The following is a 16,110-nucleotide window of genomic DNA, read 5'->3' on the forward strand; positions in this document are numbered from 1 at the left end:
TTTCATAAGAAAATCTAAACTTTCAATGTTAACATAAATGTAAATGTGCGGTTGTGAGGGTAGTGTAAACTATGAAACTAGACAGACAGCCGGAAGAGGGGAACAAGAGGCAGAAGTAATGAGAAGGAGGGGATAAAGAAAAAAGTCACATAGGACTTGAAAATTGATAGGAAGCTATTAGGGATGGAACAAGGGAGAATGGAGAAGAATTGATAAGAGGGTAAAAGAAACGACAAAGGCAAGTTTTCTTTGAAAAATGCCTAAATGAAACCCAGTTCTTTGTAAGCGAATGAATGTTTTAAAAAGAAAGAAAGAAATTGCTTTGATTTTGAAAGACAGGGCTGAGCCTGTTGTTGAAGATCTCAGAGCAAGCTGTGTAGACGTCTTGTGCAACAGCCTAAATTCCACAGCAGGTGATGTCACCACAACTGTCCTATAAATGGAGCAAAGATTCAGGTGCATCTAAGCAATTTATCTGCACCAATACCCAGGACAACAGGAATGGCTTTCTCAGTTCTGCGACTGACTGTTGTCCTGGGACTGTGTGCCCTAATCCTGACAAGCCAGGCAGGTAAGTGTTTCTGATCACAGCCCAGAAGCTTGGGCATAGTTAGTGATGGGTGGAAGCTGGCACAGAATATAAAAGGGGAGGGGCATTTTGGCATTGCAGAAAGAACCCTGGGCTGGGAGCCTGAAAACACATCTAATTTCGAAAGCAATTTTATTAAGCTTGATTTTGGTTGTATCCTCCATCTTAGTAAATATATGATGTTTGGAATGAGTCCTTTCTTATATTCTTAAATGGTGAAGGGATGCCATTACATTATAAATTCATTGAGAAGTGTCTGTGGGGTGTTTTGATGATTATAACAAATAATGTTTAATGAAGATGAAAATGTAATGTTCAATAGCACTCTATAAAGGAAATATAAATTTATAAGTGTATATTAGGCATAATACTTAATACCTCTAGATGTGGTACAAATAAGGAACATTAATTGCTGTCAATCTCATATGAATCATGAAATTTAAATAAAATAGGCAAAAGTTTGGAATAGTGCCTGCTCAATAAAAATCACTAAATAAATATTAAATGCTGTTGTTATCATGTATAAATTATTTTTAAGTTCAAGTTCAGTTTCATTAGAGTTTCAAAGAAAAACACCTCAGGCAGTTTGTATATCTCAGCACATATACATGTGTGTTTGTGCATGCACGTATGCTTGTGTGTGTGTATCTTTGTCTACCTTAGCTGAGGAAAAATAAGTAATGGTATTTGAGTTATTACTGTAGAGAATGGATACATGGTCGCAGGCAGACATGAGGCAGAGGGGGGGCTTAAGAAAAAAATTAAGAAGACCAAAAGTATCAGAAAAACCCAAAGTGATACAGAAAATTGCAGGGTTAATATAGAGAAAGGAGATGAAAACTCTCACTTTCTGAGTACTTCAGACAACCTGGCAGACAGACAGCTGCACCAGCTTGGTATTGTGAACTACTGTGAAAAGTTTAGATAAAAACTTAACCAAAACCAAAACTTTTATGTAAACCTTCATTAGACATATGCTTTTGTTCTTTTAAGTCAGCATTTGTGACTAATATCAAGAAAGCAGATTAATAAGAGAACTCCACTAATTTAAACAGAAGTTTAATATCAACATATTGAAATTTGACCTTAGAATATGTATATTCTAAGTTTCATCCTTTACATACCTTAAATAACTTACCCAGGCCCTCCATAACTTGCTTAGTCCTTCTGGCTTTCCTTCCCAAATCTGGAATCACATAAAATCATGATAGATTCTCATAATAATCTTACTTAATAAATGCACCATTTTCTTCGGTTGGTGCAGATTAGTAAACTAAGATTGCAGAGGGAAAGGGTTTTTTGTTTTGGTTTGGTTTGGCTTTTAGTATAAACAAAAGCGAAAGTTCTCTGATGGTGAAATTTGAGTTTCTAGGTTCTTCCCATTGCAACTAAGCTTGTGTTTCTTTTGTAACACATGAAAGCACACAGAGGGCTGCAAGCAGCATGCAGCATTGTCATTTAGGAATTAATCATTTTGTCTGCAGAAGCTATGAATCTTTGTCTTGTGTCTGTTCAGGGTGCAGAAAGCAGAATGAGCAACCAGCTGCTCAGCAGCAGGTCCCTTTGCCTGTAAGCTAGCAGAACTCACAGTCCCAGGTCACTCACGGCACCCTAATAGGAAACGCAGATGAGGGATACATAAGCCCTGTGCCAGAGGGGGACATGGGATATCTTGTCCACCCTGCTTCCAAAGTTAGCAACGCAGTGCTGTGAAGGGTGATATTTGCATTCTAAAGACAATTCTCATTCATCCATAAACTATAAAACTGGTTAAATAAGTCCAGTTTTAGTTAACTTTCTCACCCATTTAATCACATAACTCTTGATGTTACAGATAAAATGAGCATGCTTTTATAATCACTTTGTAAAATGTAGAAATCTATATAAATAAAAAAGTTGTATTTGTTCAGAATTTTATAATCACATTCAGTTAAAAAATTAGTAGAAATCTTAATGTAATAAATGCTACTTTGTGTTATATTTTTAAAGAGAAAATATTTAATAATGGACCTTGATGTTTTGAGATTTATGGGTATTCCAATAGCATTTTAAGTTTTCATAATATTCTAAAATGCTAGAGGAAAATTGAGCTACTTATAATTCTGTTGCTGTTAATAATACTAATAATACTAATATACTAATAGTGCCATAAATCAATTATTGTGAGATTACCCTGGGTTTGCTGCTGTGATAAGTAGTTTATACACTGTGGATATATATCTATACACACATTATAGCATGAACAATATATACAATACTTTTCTTCCTACCAATATCACAATGAAGACACTAAAAGAAATTGGTTAAATGTGATTTGCAAAAGTACATGGCTAATATTTTGTTGAAAACAAAAACAAAATCAGATTGTAGGACCATAAAATGTGTGGCACACCACATAATAATACCTATGAATATGTATATGGACTAAAGACTAGACTGATTCCTGAGTTCCCATACACTAATCCCTGGCTCCTCTGGTATTAAAAAGCTAGTATTTAGTATTACATTAAAATGAATAAAACTGTTATGTGTTGCCAAAGAGGACTCTTCCTTTGTATAGGGACTTCCCGTGTTACACTTGGCTGGTATCCACGGAGAACCAGTCTATGGAGAGAGAGCAATACAATATGAAGACCATGCCCTTGGAGTTAGACAGAACTCGGGTTCATTTCCTGGCTCAGCTGCTTTTTACTGAGTTGTTGGACTTCCCAGAGCATTTCTGCTCTCCTCTGGAAACTATGAGTCCATGACTCAGTGGGATGAGGACACAGATCTGTGAGGATGTCCTCGTCCAGCATCCGTTTCTTCTTACAATGAAAATAAACCCATTCTGGGAACTTTAATCACACAGACCTCTATGTGAGTATCACCATCTTTAGTTTAACTCAAGCATAAAGGTTCTTTATATCCTCTACTCGTAAAGAAACCAAACCAAAGCAAAATGTGTTCTAATGAAAAATTCAACTGTTGGATGAATGAATCTTTGATTATCATCTCTTATAAATCCCAGACTAAAGAGCCTGTTAAGCCTTTGACTATGACATAATAAATATAAATGCTTACAGAATTTATTTGCTTTTTTTGCTAACAATTCCTATCTTAGAATACCACATAGATAACACATTTCTTTCTTCATTTGGTAGCCCTGAAAGAGATGTGGTTACATGACCTTCACCTGAGTCTAGGGGAAATAGTGCTAAGGACTTGAGACCTAATGACTCAAAACTTGTAGTGGGGAAGCAGTATAGATATGGAACACTTTTGTGTATCTCAAAAATCATTTTTGTACAAACAATGCTTATTACTGATCTTAAATTTCATAAACGTCTAGAGTCAGGAGCAAGATAAGTTCTTCAATTTTTAAACATCACTTAAATGGACTTTTCTAAAATTCATTTTTTTCTAGCACTTGTGTGTGCCTAGAAAAATAATTAAAACTAACTTTTTTATTAATTCGAATTTTCAAATTAACAACCAATTATGGCTATTGTGAGTCTATCCGAGGTATCACATTTGTCAGTCTTAACTTTAAAATAATCTAATGTTCAACTGAAATCAAATAAGTAATCCAGTGTTTTTAATTAATTAATTATTTTTTAAAATAACAATCTTTTCTTATTTTAGGTACCAATCCCAGTTCCCACTCTCTCTCTTCCTCCCACTCTCTCCACCTTCTCTGCACTTCACCCCCCATCCACTCCTCAGGGAGGGTAAGGCTTCCCATGGGGAGTCAACAAGGTCTAGCACATAGCTTTGAGGAAGGACCAAAGCCCTCCCCACTATATCTAGGCTGAGCAAGGTATCCCTCCAAGGAAAATGGGTTTCAAAACGTCAGTTCAGGCATTCAGTATTTTTATATATAGTTTGGTGGCACCATAGTTCTGTTAATAAAATGAAAAAATAAAGTCCTGCATCATCTTATTATCAGGATTCAGAAAGAAGGCTACACGCTGTAGTTTATACCACTCTACTGGAACTTTTCATCTCATGAATGAAGACCATCAACACCCAAGGGACATATGTGCATCCTTCAGCTATGAAGGATAAGGTACATGACTCCTATAGGCACCATGCTCTCGTGGTTTGCACAGCCTTCTGGTTTCCAAATATTATCAGTTTATCCATCTAATAAGCTAAAATTTGCATATCTTAAAATATTACCCAGGGAGAAAAATTACACAGGATTTGTAAAAACCATTGTTCATAAAACTAATAGGTGATACAAAACTGACAGAAATTATTTATCATTTATCTTCCATTTGTTCTCATGAATAAAGTACAGTTTGTGTACTTTTCCTACAAAGAGCACATAGTTTTATCACAGAATACTGTAAAAATCTCAATTTTGATATCAGACAAACATGACCCTGGATTGTATTTCTATCACCTGGCAATTCTTCATCTTTGAAACAGCTTTGAAATCTGTCCAACTCTACTTCTTCAAGTTTAAATTGGCTTAGCAATTGTCTTACCTCATAGAATTATGAAGATAAAAATAGCACCAGTGCATGTGAACTGCCTGTTAGAGGTATGTGCACAGCAGAACTACCCATGAAGATTTTCATCTTCCTTATTTATATTACCATTGGCACAGAAATCCCGTGGAAACAATGGTATCCTATATTACATGGACAGCTAGGCTTTCTGCATCACAAACCTGGCACTGACATTAGTATGATGCAATGTAACAACTTATTGTTGTACCTGTAGATAAGAGTATCTCTTGGTTTTAATCAGAGAAGCCTGTATTTGTAGTAGATGATAATTAATATGGAGACACCCCCTATACATACACACACACACACACACACACACACAGAGAGAGAGAGAGAGAGAGAGAGAGAGAGAGAGAGAGAGAGAGAGAGAGAGAGAGGAGAGAGAGAAAGAGAGAGCTTTCCAACATACATTGAAAAAAGATTGTGGAATGTTCAGCCCCAAATTGGGCATTCATATCACACCATTAATTTCCCACGTTGAAGTGGGTGGTAACATCATGAAAACATTATTTTCCAGACACACCAGGGAAGATACATAGATAAACCTGTAGCAATTGTGGCAGAATGCAAAGACCTTCACAAGGCCAGCAAAATAAAATCTCAGCATAGAAGAGGGAGGCTGGACACAAAACCCACCGCTGGCGAGGAACTCTTGGTATTTGATAGCTTCTGAGAGAAGTCCGTTTTCCTTAACACTTCACTCTGACAGGCTGCCCAGACACCAGGGCTAGTCCAAGTCCCAAAACTAGGTAGGAAACACAAACTGGACTTGATGGCGAGAGAAGAAAAATAAAAAGAAGTAATCTCAAAGTTGGATGGGAAGGGACGAGAGCATGGAAAGGGTGGTAAGTGGGGAAGCTGGAATGAACACTCTTAAAATACAATCCATGAAGTTCTCAAAGAACGAATAAAAATCTTACAAAAAGAAAAAGGAGGTACCTCTGTGTGCTTTGTTTTCTTGGTAACCAAATGTAGCCGTTGTCTTCTTAGATACTTATGTCTGTTACTTGTATGTTTTAGTAATATTAAATAAAGACTTCAACCAAACAAGCACAGGATGCGTAGGGACAGGAAGACGAAACTAAGGAGTTCGTACCAGGTGGATACCAAGGAACTCAACAGATCCAACACCAGAAACAGATTTTCCTTTTAAATTGCAAGGAATCACATTTGAAAGTTTTTTATGTTTGGTTTTTTTTTTTTTTTGTTTTGTTTTCAGATGACAAACCAAATGAAGAAGGCAACCCAGATGAGAAAGCAGATAACCCTCCAGAGGACTCCAGTAAAAAAGCAGAGGGAGATTTCCCCAAATTCTTAAGCCTCCTGGGTTCAGAGATCATTGAGAATGCCGTGGATTTCATCCTTCGCTCCATGTCCAGGGGATCGTAAGCAATGAGATAAATCTCACTTTTGCCAGCTTCACTGTAGAAAATTAGTACACTCAAGAAAATGAATGAAATTGAGCAAATGCATTCATTTTTTCACTGAAACAACAACAAATTAAGTTACATTTAACATGCAAATGCAGTGCCCTGAGATCTAGAGTGAGGGCACTCCCTCAAGATCCTTTCCACAGTATTTTAAAATCCCAGGGCCATGGAAGGAGGGCAGAAGGATGCAGAACCAAGAAATGGAAGAGAAGTTGTGGTCTTGATAATGAATACGGAGTCCTGTATTTGGCTTCTAGTTTGAGTAGTTCAGGAGGGATAGCTGAAGTAGCTGATGATGTCTCTTTAGACGCAATGTGCCGAACTCTCAGGAGCAGCGTGTTGGCCACCATGAAGGATAATTTAACCCAGAAACTTTCTAATGTTCCCAGCCTACTTCTTTTTTCTTTTTCATTTCTTTCTTTTTTTAATTGATTTTTATTGAGCTCTACATTTTTCTCTGCTCTCCTCTCTGTCTCTCCCCTCCCCTTCAACCCAGCCTACTTCTTAAGACGCCTTGGATTTAACATACCTTGCATTTGATTTGACCTCTCCTTATTCTTCATACTTCTTTCAACCTGCACTGCTGCAAGCTGTTGTTGTTTTTTATTCATTTTTACATAGATACCTGCAGAGAGTTTGACAAAACTCTGATTTATTACTACACAGTGAATAATTATGTTTGAATTAGACCTCCTTCATCTACAATATAGCTACTCACAGGAAAGGCTAAGGGTGCAGTTTTAAACAAACTGTCTGGGTAATTCTGACACAAATGCCACCTAACCAGGTGCTCACCTACAAAATTTGGCCCTAAAGTTTTATCAAACCCTGAGTTCTGTTCATATTCTATTTAAATAGGAATTCTCAGGTTTTCCTGGGGTACGTATACATGGCTTCTTAAACTCAACCAACAACAAAATGAAGAGCCATTTTCATAAAGGAGCAGTTGGGTCTCTTCTTGTAGTCCTCAATCTGCTTAAAAACTATATGTTTGGTTGTATAGGGTTCTGCCTATGAACCTTCTTCACACATTGTTAAAGCTCAAAGATGATTCTACTTCATGATTTCATTTTGTGTAATTGTTATTTGTATATGTTGCCTCCTCATGATTATTAATAGAAACAAGAAGAAAAGTTATAAGAAATGAGTTAGTAGACATTTGATGTATTCAAAATACAAAGTAGTTAATAATGTCACCTACAAAGCATAGCAAAGCAAGGAGACAGAATAATTACTTCTCCACTGGGAAAGTCCCCTTATGCAAAATGTCAGATACACCACTGTATTGCCCCAAAAGTTTACTATCTGTTCCATTAAGGATTTGTAGGTTCTGAACTCAGAAATGTTGCCTCCTTGTCTATACTTCTCTCCTCATCATATTCAGAGCAGACTCCTGCTTTGTGATGGGAGAACTTTTGATGAGGTCAGAAATGCCGCCTTAGGAGTCCCTTTTGCCTGAAATGCTCTTTGTATTTCTCACGGCCACTGTTTGGTTCTGTGGCTCATCTTCAAATTCCTCCTCACAAAACAATTCTGTTATGCTCTTATAGCTAATTTCTCCCTCCCTTCTCACTGTTCCCTGTCACTTTGCTTTGAGATGGTGTGATATTACTTACAAAAGTCTAAAATTATTTGTTTGCACTTATGTAGCTTAATGAAACACAGAAACGAGATAGGTCTATCTTGTACAATATAATATTATAGCATCTTCCCATGGTGTCCATCAGTAAATAATTGTTCCTTTGATGAAATAGTTAAAGAAAAAGAGCTTAGAGCTTATGCCTAAAGCCCGTGTATTTCAACTTGACTATGAAAATCAAAGGGTCTTTATTCAAAGGCAAAATATTCCTTGTTGAAACAATCAAATGTAGTTGAGGATGTAAAACATATTACAAAGTCCCTTCACAAAGGAAGACCACGGGTGTTGTGGAGGTGCTGCATGAGAGGAGGCTTTGAAAAAAAGCATTTTCTTTCTTAGTATATGACACATTAGGATGGAAATTATGAAGGATGATATCTAGTCTGTAAATTCCTTCTTTAAAAAACCTTCAATCTTTAAGGTTAGATAACATGAGCTGAGCTGATGCAAAGACAACTATAAATAGCTAACAAGATTATTCTTTCTGAATATCAATATTCACAGGAAAGGGTTTGGGGAGAATGTGAACTATAATTTAGATAGTTAAATATAGGTAAACAGATAAATGTAGATATAAGCATATTTGCTCATGTCATCATAAAAACTAAAAACCCATGAATTTGCTCATTTATTACCACTCCTGAAACTCTTCCTGGAATTTCTACCACTTACACAGCAAAGCACATGACTAAAGCTGATGGTGAAGGTCTGCCCTTGATGTTCTTGTAATTCCTGTTACCTCCACCGTCCCTCCCATCAGACACCTAAGCCTGAACAACACATGATATCTATATGAACCCTCAATGCTTTTGCATAAGCTTTTCCTCCCTCTGCCAACAGTTTAGTCTGAAATCTACAATTTATTTATTCAGCAAACCTAATCACTTTCTAAAGCCCAGTTCCAAAAGTAGCTCTGGGAAGAAGTGGCAGATTCCTCCAATTACAAACTTTAGGTGTTTTGTTTTGTAATTTGGAATTTATAATACTTTGTATTGTTGATGCAAAGCAACTGCTCTCATCTTAAAGGAAGTGAGAGATCATTTATTCTAGAGCCACTTTGAGTGACCATGTTTCAGGAGCACTGATTTAGGTTATCCCAAATTTCATATTCCTCCATGAAGGCAGTTTATGAAGTTTGTATTATGTGATAGAGCAGAGAAAGTCATAAATCAAGGCAAGTTTTAAAATATGTTGATGTGTATGTCAGAGAGGCAGATATATTGAGATGGAAGAATCTATTCTATAGGATAAAGATGCTATCTGATGACATTCTTAGCTTTTGGATTGGTAGAAACTAGTGATTTTCCAAATCAGTAGATCCCAAAAGGTTTGTCACACAATAATATTTCCCACACAGGTTCGGGTGCAGGAGTGGGGGTAGTAAATCATGACTGTTCTGGAAGGCTAAAACTAGCTCAAGATAAAGTAATTAACCTCTGGAACTGCGATATTCCATTATCTCCACAACATACGAATTCTTTTTTTCCTACTTTTTAATAGATTTTATTGAGTTATACATTTTTTTCTCTGTTCCTTTATGTTCTTCTCCCCTACCCTTCAGCCATCTCCCATGGTCCCTATGCTCCCAATTTGCTCAGAATATCTTGTCTTTTACTACTTTCCATGAACATTTGATCCATGTATGTCTATCTTAGGATCCTCATTGTTGTTTAGGTTCTCTGGAATTGTGATTTGTAGGCTAGTTTTCTTTGCTTTATGTTTTAAAACCACTTATGAGTGAGTACATATGACAATTGTCTTTCTGGGTCTGAGTTACCTCACTCAATATAATGTTTTCTAGCTCCATCCATTTGCCTGCAAATTTTAATATGTCATTATTTTTCTCTGCTTTGTAGTACTCCATTGTGTAAATGTACCACATTTCCTTATCCATTCATTGGTCTAGGGGCATTTAGATTGTTTCCAGGTTCTGACTATGACAAACAATGCTGCTATGAACATAATTGAGCACATGTCCTTGTAGTATGATTGATAATCCTTTGGATATATACCCAAAAGTGGTATTGCTGGGTCTTGAAGAAGGTTGTTTCCTAATTTTCTGAGAAACAGCCACACTAACATCCAAAGGGGTTGCACCAGTTTGCATTCCCACCAGCAATGCATAAGTGTGACCCTTTCCCCACAACCTCTCCAGCATAAGTTTTTATCAGTGTTTTTAATCTTGGCCATTCTTACAGCTGTAAAATGGAATATCAGAGTTGTTTTAATTTGAATTTCTCTGAAAACTAGTGATGTTGAGCATTTGCTTGAGTGTCTTCAGCCATTTTAGATTTCTCTGTTGAGAGCTCTCTAGGTCTGTACTCCATTTTTATTGGGTTGGGTTATTTGTTCTTTTGATGATCAATATTTTGAGTTCTTTGTATATTTTGGAGATCAGACCTCTTTCTGATTAGGGGTTGGTGAAAATATTTTTCATTCTGTAGGTTGCCATTGTGCCTTGTTGACCATGTCCTTTGTTTTACAGGAGCTTTTCAGTTTTAGGAGTCCCATTTATTAAATTTTTCTCTTAGTATCTGCATTGCTGGGGTTATATCTAGAAAGTGGTCTCCTGTGCCAATGCATTCAAGTGTACTTCTCACTTTCTCTTCTATGAGGTTCAGTGTGGCTGGCTTTATTTTGAGGTCTTTGATTCATTTAGACTTGAGTTTACAATACTCAAATTCTAATCAGCCAGTCAGTCTCTGCAGACACAGATTCCTTTTGGAAGTTTTTATCAACAGCTAAATAACAGTTTCTTATCAGGAGTTGTCATTCTCAATATGAATCTGTATGAAAGGCCCCCCCCTATTTATTTTAAATGACCTGTTCCTGAACATGTTCCCACTCTTCATTAGACTACAGCCTGTTCAAAAACCATATATTTGCATCATCTTTTATCTTCTCAGAGACTACCCTGGTTCCTAGTTATAGATGATAGTGTGCCTGACAGATATTCATCACTCTAGAGAATTTGGTTTTGAACTTTGTGATCCATCATCCATATGTTGTGAAAATGTGGTTTCATCTTTTTTCTTAGTTTTTTATACATGTAAAAGAAGTATAAAAATTAGTAAAACAAATATACTCAAATTCATATTATTTGATAAATCCTGTTTTGTGTGCTAGCATCCTATATGTGTGTGTATGCATAGCTAACACATACAGATACATATTTATATACACAATGCATAATACTTATAGGGTTTTGTTTATTAAAAGACCAATAACTGATAGGTTTGTTACTGAGTTCAGTGATAATCATGCCCAAATACCTTGACAACTATAAACTATTGTGGAAATCTTGAGTCTTACTTCACTTTCTTATAGCAACATCTGGAGAAGAAAATTATACCTCAACTATGAGAAAGCTTAGTTCTAGGCACAGTAGCAGAGGCTTCTAACCCAGACTACCTGAGAGATGAGGCTGGAGGATCACAAGTATGAGGTTATCCTAGAAAACAAGGCAGATGCAATTTCAAAAAGATAATGAAAATAAAAAATTCAAATTGAAAGAAATGAGGGAAAATGAGACAGTGTAATAGTGTGAACTTGTTAACATTCCCATAAGTCTGTATAACTCCTGCTTTTTTTTCTTCTCTTTTTCAAGAAGCTTTATGGAACTCGATGAGGACCCTGGACAGCCATCTTCAAAAGTGACCTCCTAAGGTGATTTTAACTAATACTTTACAGGCTAAATAATAGCATTTTAGACACAGAAAATAGGGGTTTGGATTACTATATTCATCAATTTTTTGGGACTCATGAATAATTACAACCAGAATGGTAGGGTTTTGTTGTTGTTGTTGTTCCTTCTTTGTACTAATTGTAGTTTGTTTCTAAAATTACACTGAAGTGTCTATATTGTTGTTTTGTTTGTCATCTGAGAGGCTTTTAAGGGAGGAATCCAAGTGTAGCATGAAACAGTGAGCAATGGGAAGGAGGAGGTCTGGTCGCTGCCACAGTTCTCCTTAGAACCTGCCATTAGATTTCCATCCCCTCTACAAATACATGACATAATCAGGTTATAAAGAGAAAGCATTTATTTTGACTCTTGATTTTCAAGGTTTCGTTCTCTAATGCACTGGTGTCATTGCTTTGGGCTAATCGTGAGGTAGTAAGTACATCATATCAAGGGCCTGTGAACCCCTCACCTCATGGTCAAGAAGAGAAAGAGGAGTAAACCAGACTCCCATAATGACCTTCCCATCATCACACACTCAAGGCTAAAGTCTCTCTGCAACCTCTAATAGCACTGAGCTAGGGAATCAAGACTTTCACACCTAGGCCTTTTGGGAGGGGGATTATTCAACATCCAAACTCTAGCTTGCTTTGTACAAATCCACCTGTGAAATAAGAGGGCGGTGCACACTTAAAAAATAAAACTTCTAAGAACTCGTGTAATTATGCAGTAAGTCAGTCATAGGAAGAGTGGAATTTGCTGCACTTAATCCATGGAGAAAGCACTAGAAATTTCCCTGTCACCCATACAGACATCTAGCTTACATGCAAACCATATGGTTTGAATTCCAGAACACCCACTCTTCCCTTACTCAGTTATCTCCTGAGAACTCAGGTTGAAATAGAAAAACAAACATCATACAGACAGAAAAGCAGTATCCGTTCCTGAGTTGAAATGAGTTACTGCTCCATTTTAAGTGCTGGATAGGTACCTAATTTATAGTTTCTGTAGAAGACAAACATCATTATCTTAAGTCTCACAAGTGAAGAAACAAAAGCATGGAAACAGTTGTGGATATGGTCATATCAAGGGAGCAGGAAAAGACTGGAACTGAGTCCCGTGCCAGGATATGTGTCTTATATCTGAGCCGTCCATCACTGCTGGAGAGCAGAGGACGGCATATGAGGAAGCAGCTGGAGTCATGATTCAACCATGACGCTTGCTAAAACAAAACTCCTCCCTCTTGGTTAGTTGATTTGCTTTCTGTACAACTCCAGCAATCATGGCCTTTCTCAACTTCTGTTGTTATCGAGGCTGGGAAAGTTTCTTTACTCTACTGGCTCTGTTTCTTAACTTAGGTGTGGCCAATGTGTGCTCAGAAAGTCACTATTAGATTAGCCTAGAGCATAGCCTACTCTTTCATGAGCTTTGAAGGATGGAAATAAGGCTTGGGTATTGTAATCAAGATCTGCCCAACGCACATAATCCTGATTCTTGCTCAAAGCCAGATAGACATCTAAAACCACTCACTTGTGTGTTCATGTTTCCATCTTCTCCTCAGGGAAGAGCTTTCCTCCTGTTTTAAGCACCTTAATACTTTGTCTTCATCCAGGCTGCTACTGTACACCTGTAATCATTTATGCCCATATCCCAAATCCTGGCAGGGCCAACCGGGGATTCAGATGAGGCATTATGGAGAAAGAAAGGATCAGTTGGCATCATGATGGTACAAGTTCAACCTGTACTGAGGACACCTGTTGTCTGTGCCTCCGTGGATCAGTGACTCCCCTCCTTAAGCCTCATTTCTCTGCTTTTGAATTTGAAACACTAGAGCAATGTAAAGATTCCAGAATGTAGCTCTCTTTTCCATCTTCCTCTCGGAGAGGCAGCTTTGCTTTTGCCTCTCTCCCCACTTCTCTGCTTCCCCCCTTCTCTGTCTCTTTCTCCTCTTCTCTCTCTCTCTCTCCCTGTCCCCCCTTCACCCTTCCTCCTCCATAACCCCCTGAATAAACATTCAACCTCAAAAAAAAAATTCCAGAATGTAATAGAAGGATTCCCTTTTTTAGCTACCCACAAAAAAAAAAAACCTCTTTGGGCTGATGAGGGAGGGGGATTTGATTGGGGGAGGGGGAGGGAAATGGGAGGCGGTGGCAGGGAAGAGACAGAAGTCTTTAATAAATAAATAAATTAAAAAAAATCTTGAAAAGATAGATTTCTGAATAAACTCTAGCTGCCTTAATGATCCATAGAAAATGGTTCAATGTGGAAATGTAAAAGAATTTTGATATGGAGTATCTCTTTAAATGACCATGACATAATCACTATGAATAGTCCTTAATGGGTAATTGAAGTTTTGTTTCTACGGTTAATGTCTTATCTAATCAAAAGCAAGTCATCACTTTACAATTAAGTGATTCACAGTAATGTCTGTTTCTCTATTTCAGAAAATGTGACCAAAATATATTTATAAATTATTGGGGCTGGAGAGATAGCTCAGCAGTTTGAGTATTTACTGCTTTTCCAAGTTCTCATTTGCTTCCCAGCTCCCATGTGGGGCCTCTTATAACTGCCTGACTTTCCCTCCAGGGCAGCCAAGAACTCTACCCTCCCTGAACACATGCATGCACACACAGAGAGAAAAACACTTGCATATTAATAAGTAATACTATAATTTTTAAAGATATATAACTAATGATAATTGATGGAGGATCAATATGTGTCCTATGTTTATTTTAGTCGTGTATTTGGTACCATGTTTGTAGCACTCGTCACCTTTTTGACACGCTCCCTTAATGAGTAGTACTCTATTCTAATTATGTGTTAAACTTTGTGCATGCTGCCATTGGGAAGGTCAACATCTGAACTATCACTGAGCTCAGTGTACCCTGAGAATGTGCAGGTAAATGATAGGTACCTATGGTAGGGCTAGGGGAATGTCTTGGGAAAGGGCAACAAGGAACCCGAGGAGGAGGGGTGAGCATGATGAAGGCTTTACAAAGAAAGGGAACTGGGCTAAGTCAATATCAGGGGATGAAAAGAGAGCAGTACAGAGATCAGAAGATGATGATGCTCCAGCAAGTGAACACCTCGTTAATCTGAGGCACCCTCATCCTCAGCTACCCTACACTGATGTGACTCCCACTAGGCATAGGGTTTCCAAAAAAAAAAAATTAACTGTTATTTTCCTGAATTACTTGAAGCCACTTGGATTCAATTTGTTCCTTTTTATTTCTTAATTCATTTGATATATTTGACTCTAAACTGCCTTTTCTCCAAAAAAAAAATAGATAAACCTCATTAGATAACTAAGATCTTCAGAAGAAGCAGTGAATGAGAATGTCCTTTACTAATTTTTATTTCTATGAAGATTACTTTTGTTAAGAATACACACACACACACAGAGAGAGAGAGAGTCTCGTGTTTAGATTTATGATGTCGTACCTAAAAATAAGTAAATTAAATGGAAAGTTCTTCCGCAACAGATGATCAGAATTAAAGTTGGGCACACTCTGCCACTTTTCGGGTCCGCTTGCTCTGCACCAATGATAAGATAAAATGCATGTGACTGCTGTGTCTTTTGCATCTGCCAAACACCAGGCCACAGTGACAGCGATGTCTCTCTTCGTCCTTGACTTTGTTCTGCATGCATTCCATCATTTGGTGCTAAGCCATTGCTTATATACCTAGAGATTTGGGGTGTGTGTTTCTGTAATTTTGTCTCACTACTTTCTCAAACCTGTTTGACAGCTGAATTTACTATAAATCCCCTCTTGCTTTCAAGTGCAGAAGCATTAAAATTTTAAAGAAAAGGTAGAAAGTATCCACTTTGTTGCTAAGTTAGAATATTAATTGTTGGTCTTTAAACTTGTGTTTTGAAGGGCACACCCATCTGGCAGCTGGACAAAACAAGGACAGCCAGATCCTGAACATCTAGTTCTGTTTTACAAACTCGTCCAGAGCCTGAGATATCAAGGCAGCTCCCAGCAAGTCACCAGGAATGAATCCCCAGTTTTAGAAAACTATCATCCATTCCAGCTCTTTGACCTTGCATTTCTGTCTCTACAAAGTCAGAAAAAGGACCCTCTTAGAGTTCTAGCATTACATACTTGACTTTATGGAGATTTTTGTTGTTCCCGGCAAGTTTCCCTGGCATATTTAACTTTGTAATGAAGCAAAAAATGATATGATACATTGCTTATACATACATATGTACATAAGCAAATTCAAGGCTTCTTTGTATATACAATACACATATATGGTAACAGATTCTAAAAAAC

At 37.3% G+C, this 16,110-nt stretch overlaps 1 protein-coding gene across 1 annotated transcript; it reads left to right on the plus strand.

Moving 5' to 3' along the window:
- Positions 1–501: 501 nt before the first annotated feature.
- C4H5orf46 (chromosome 4 C5orf46 homolog) lies at positions 502–15,798 on the plus strand. Its single transcript, XM_075970854.1, has 4 exons — positions 502–571; positions 6,305–6,470; positions 11,762–11,820; positions 15,712–15,798. The coding sequence occupies exons 1-3, from the start codon at positions 502–504 to the stop codon at positions 11,817–11,819; spliced, it is 294 nt and encodes a 97-aa protein (XP_075826969.1). The 3' UTR covers position 11,820; positions 15,712–15,798.
- Positions 15,799–16,110: the final 312 nt, after the last annotated feature.

This window comes from Microtus pennsylvanicus, chromosome 4, assembly GCF_037038515.1.
Source record: "Microtus pennsylvanicus isolate mMicPen1 chromosome 4, mMicPen1.hap1, whole genome shotgun sequence".
Lineage (NCBI taxonomy): Eukaryota > Metazoa > Chordata > Mammalia > Rodentia > Cricetidae > Microtus > Microtus pennsylvanicus.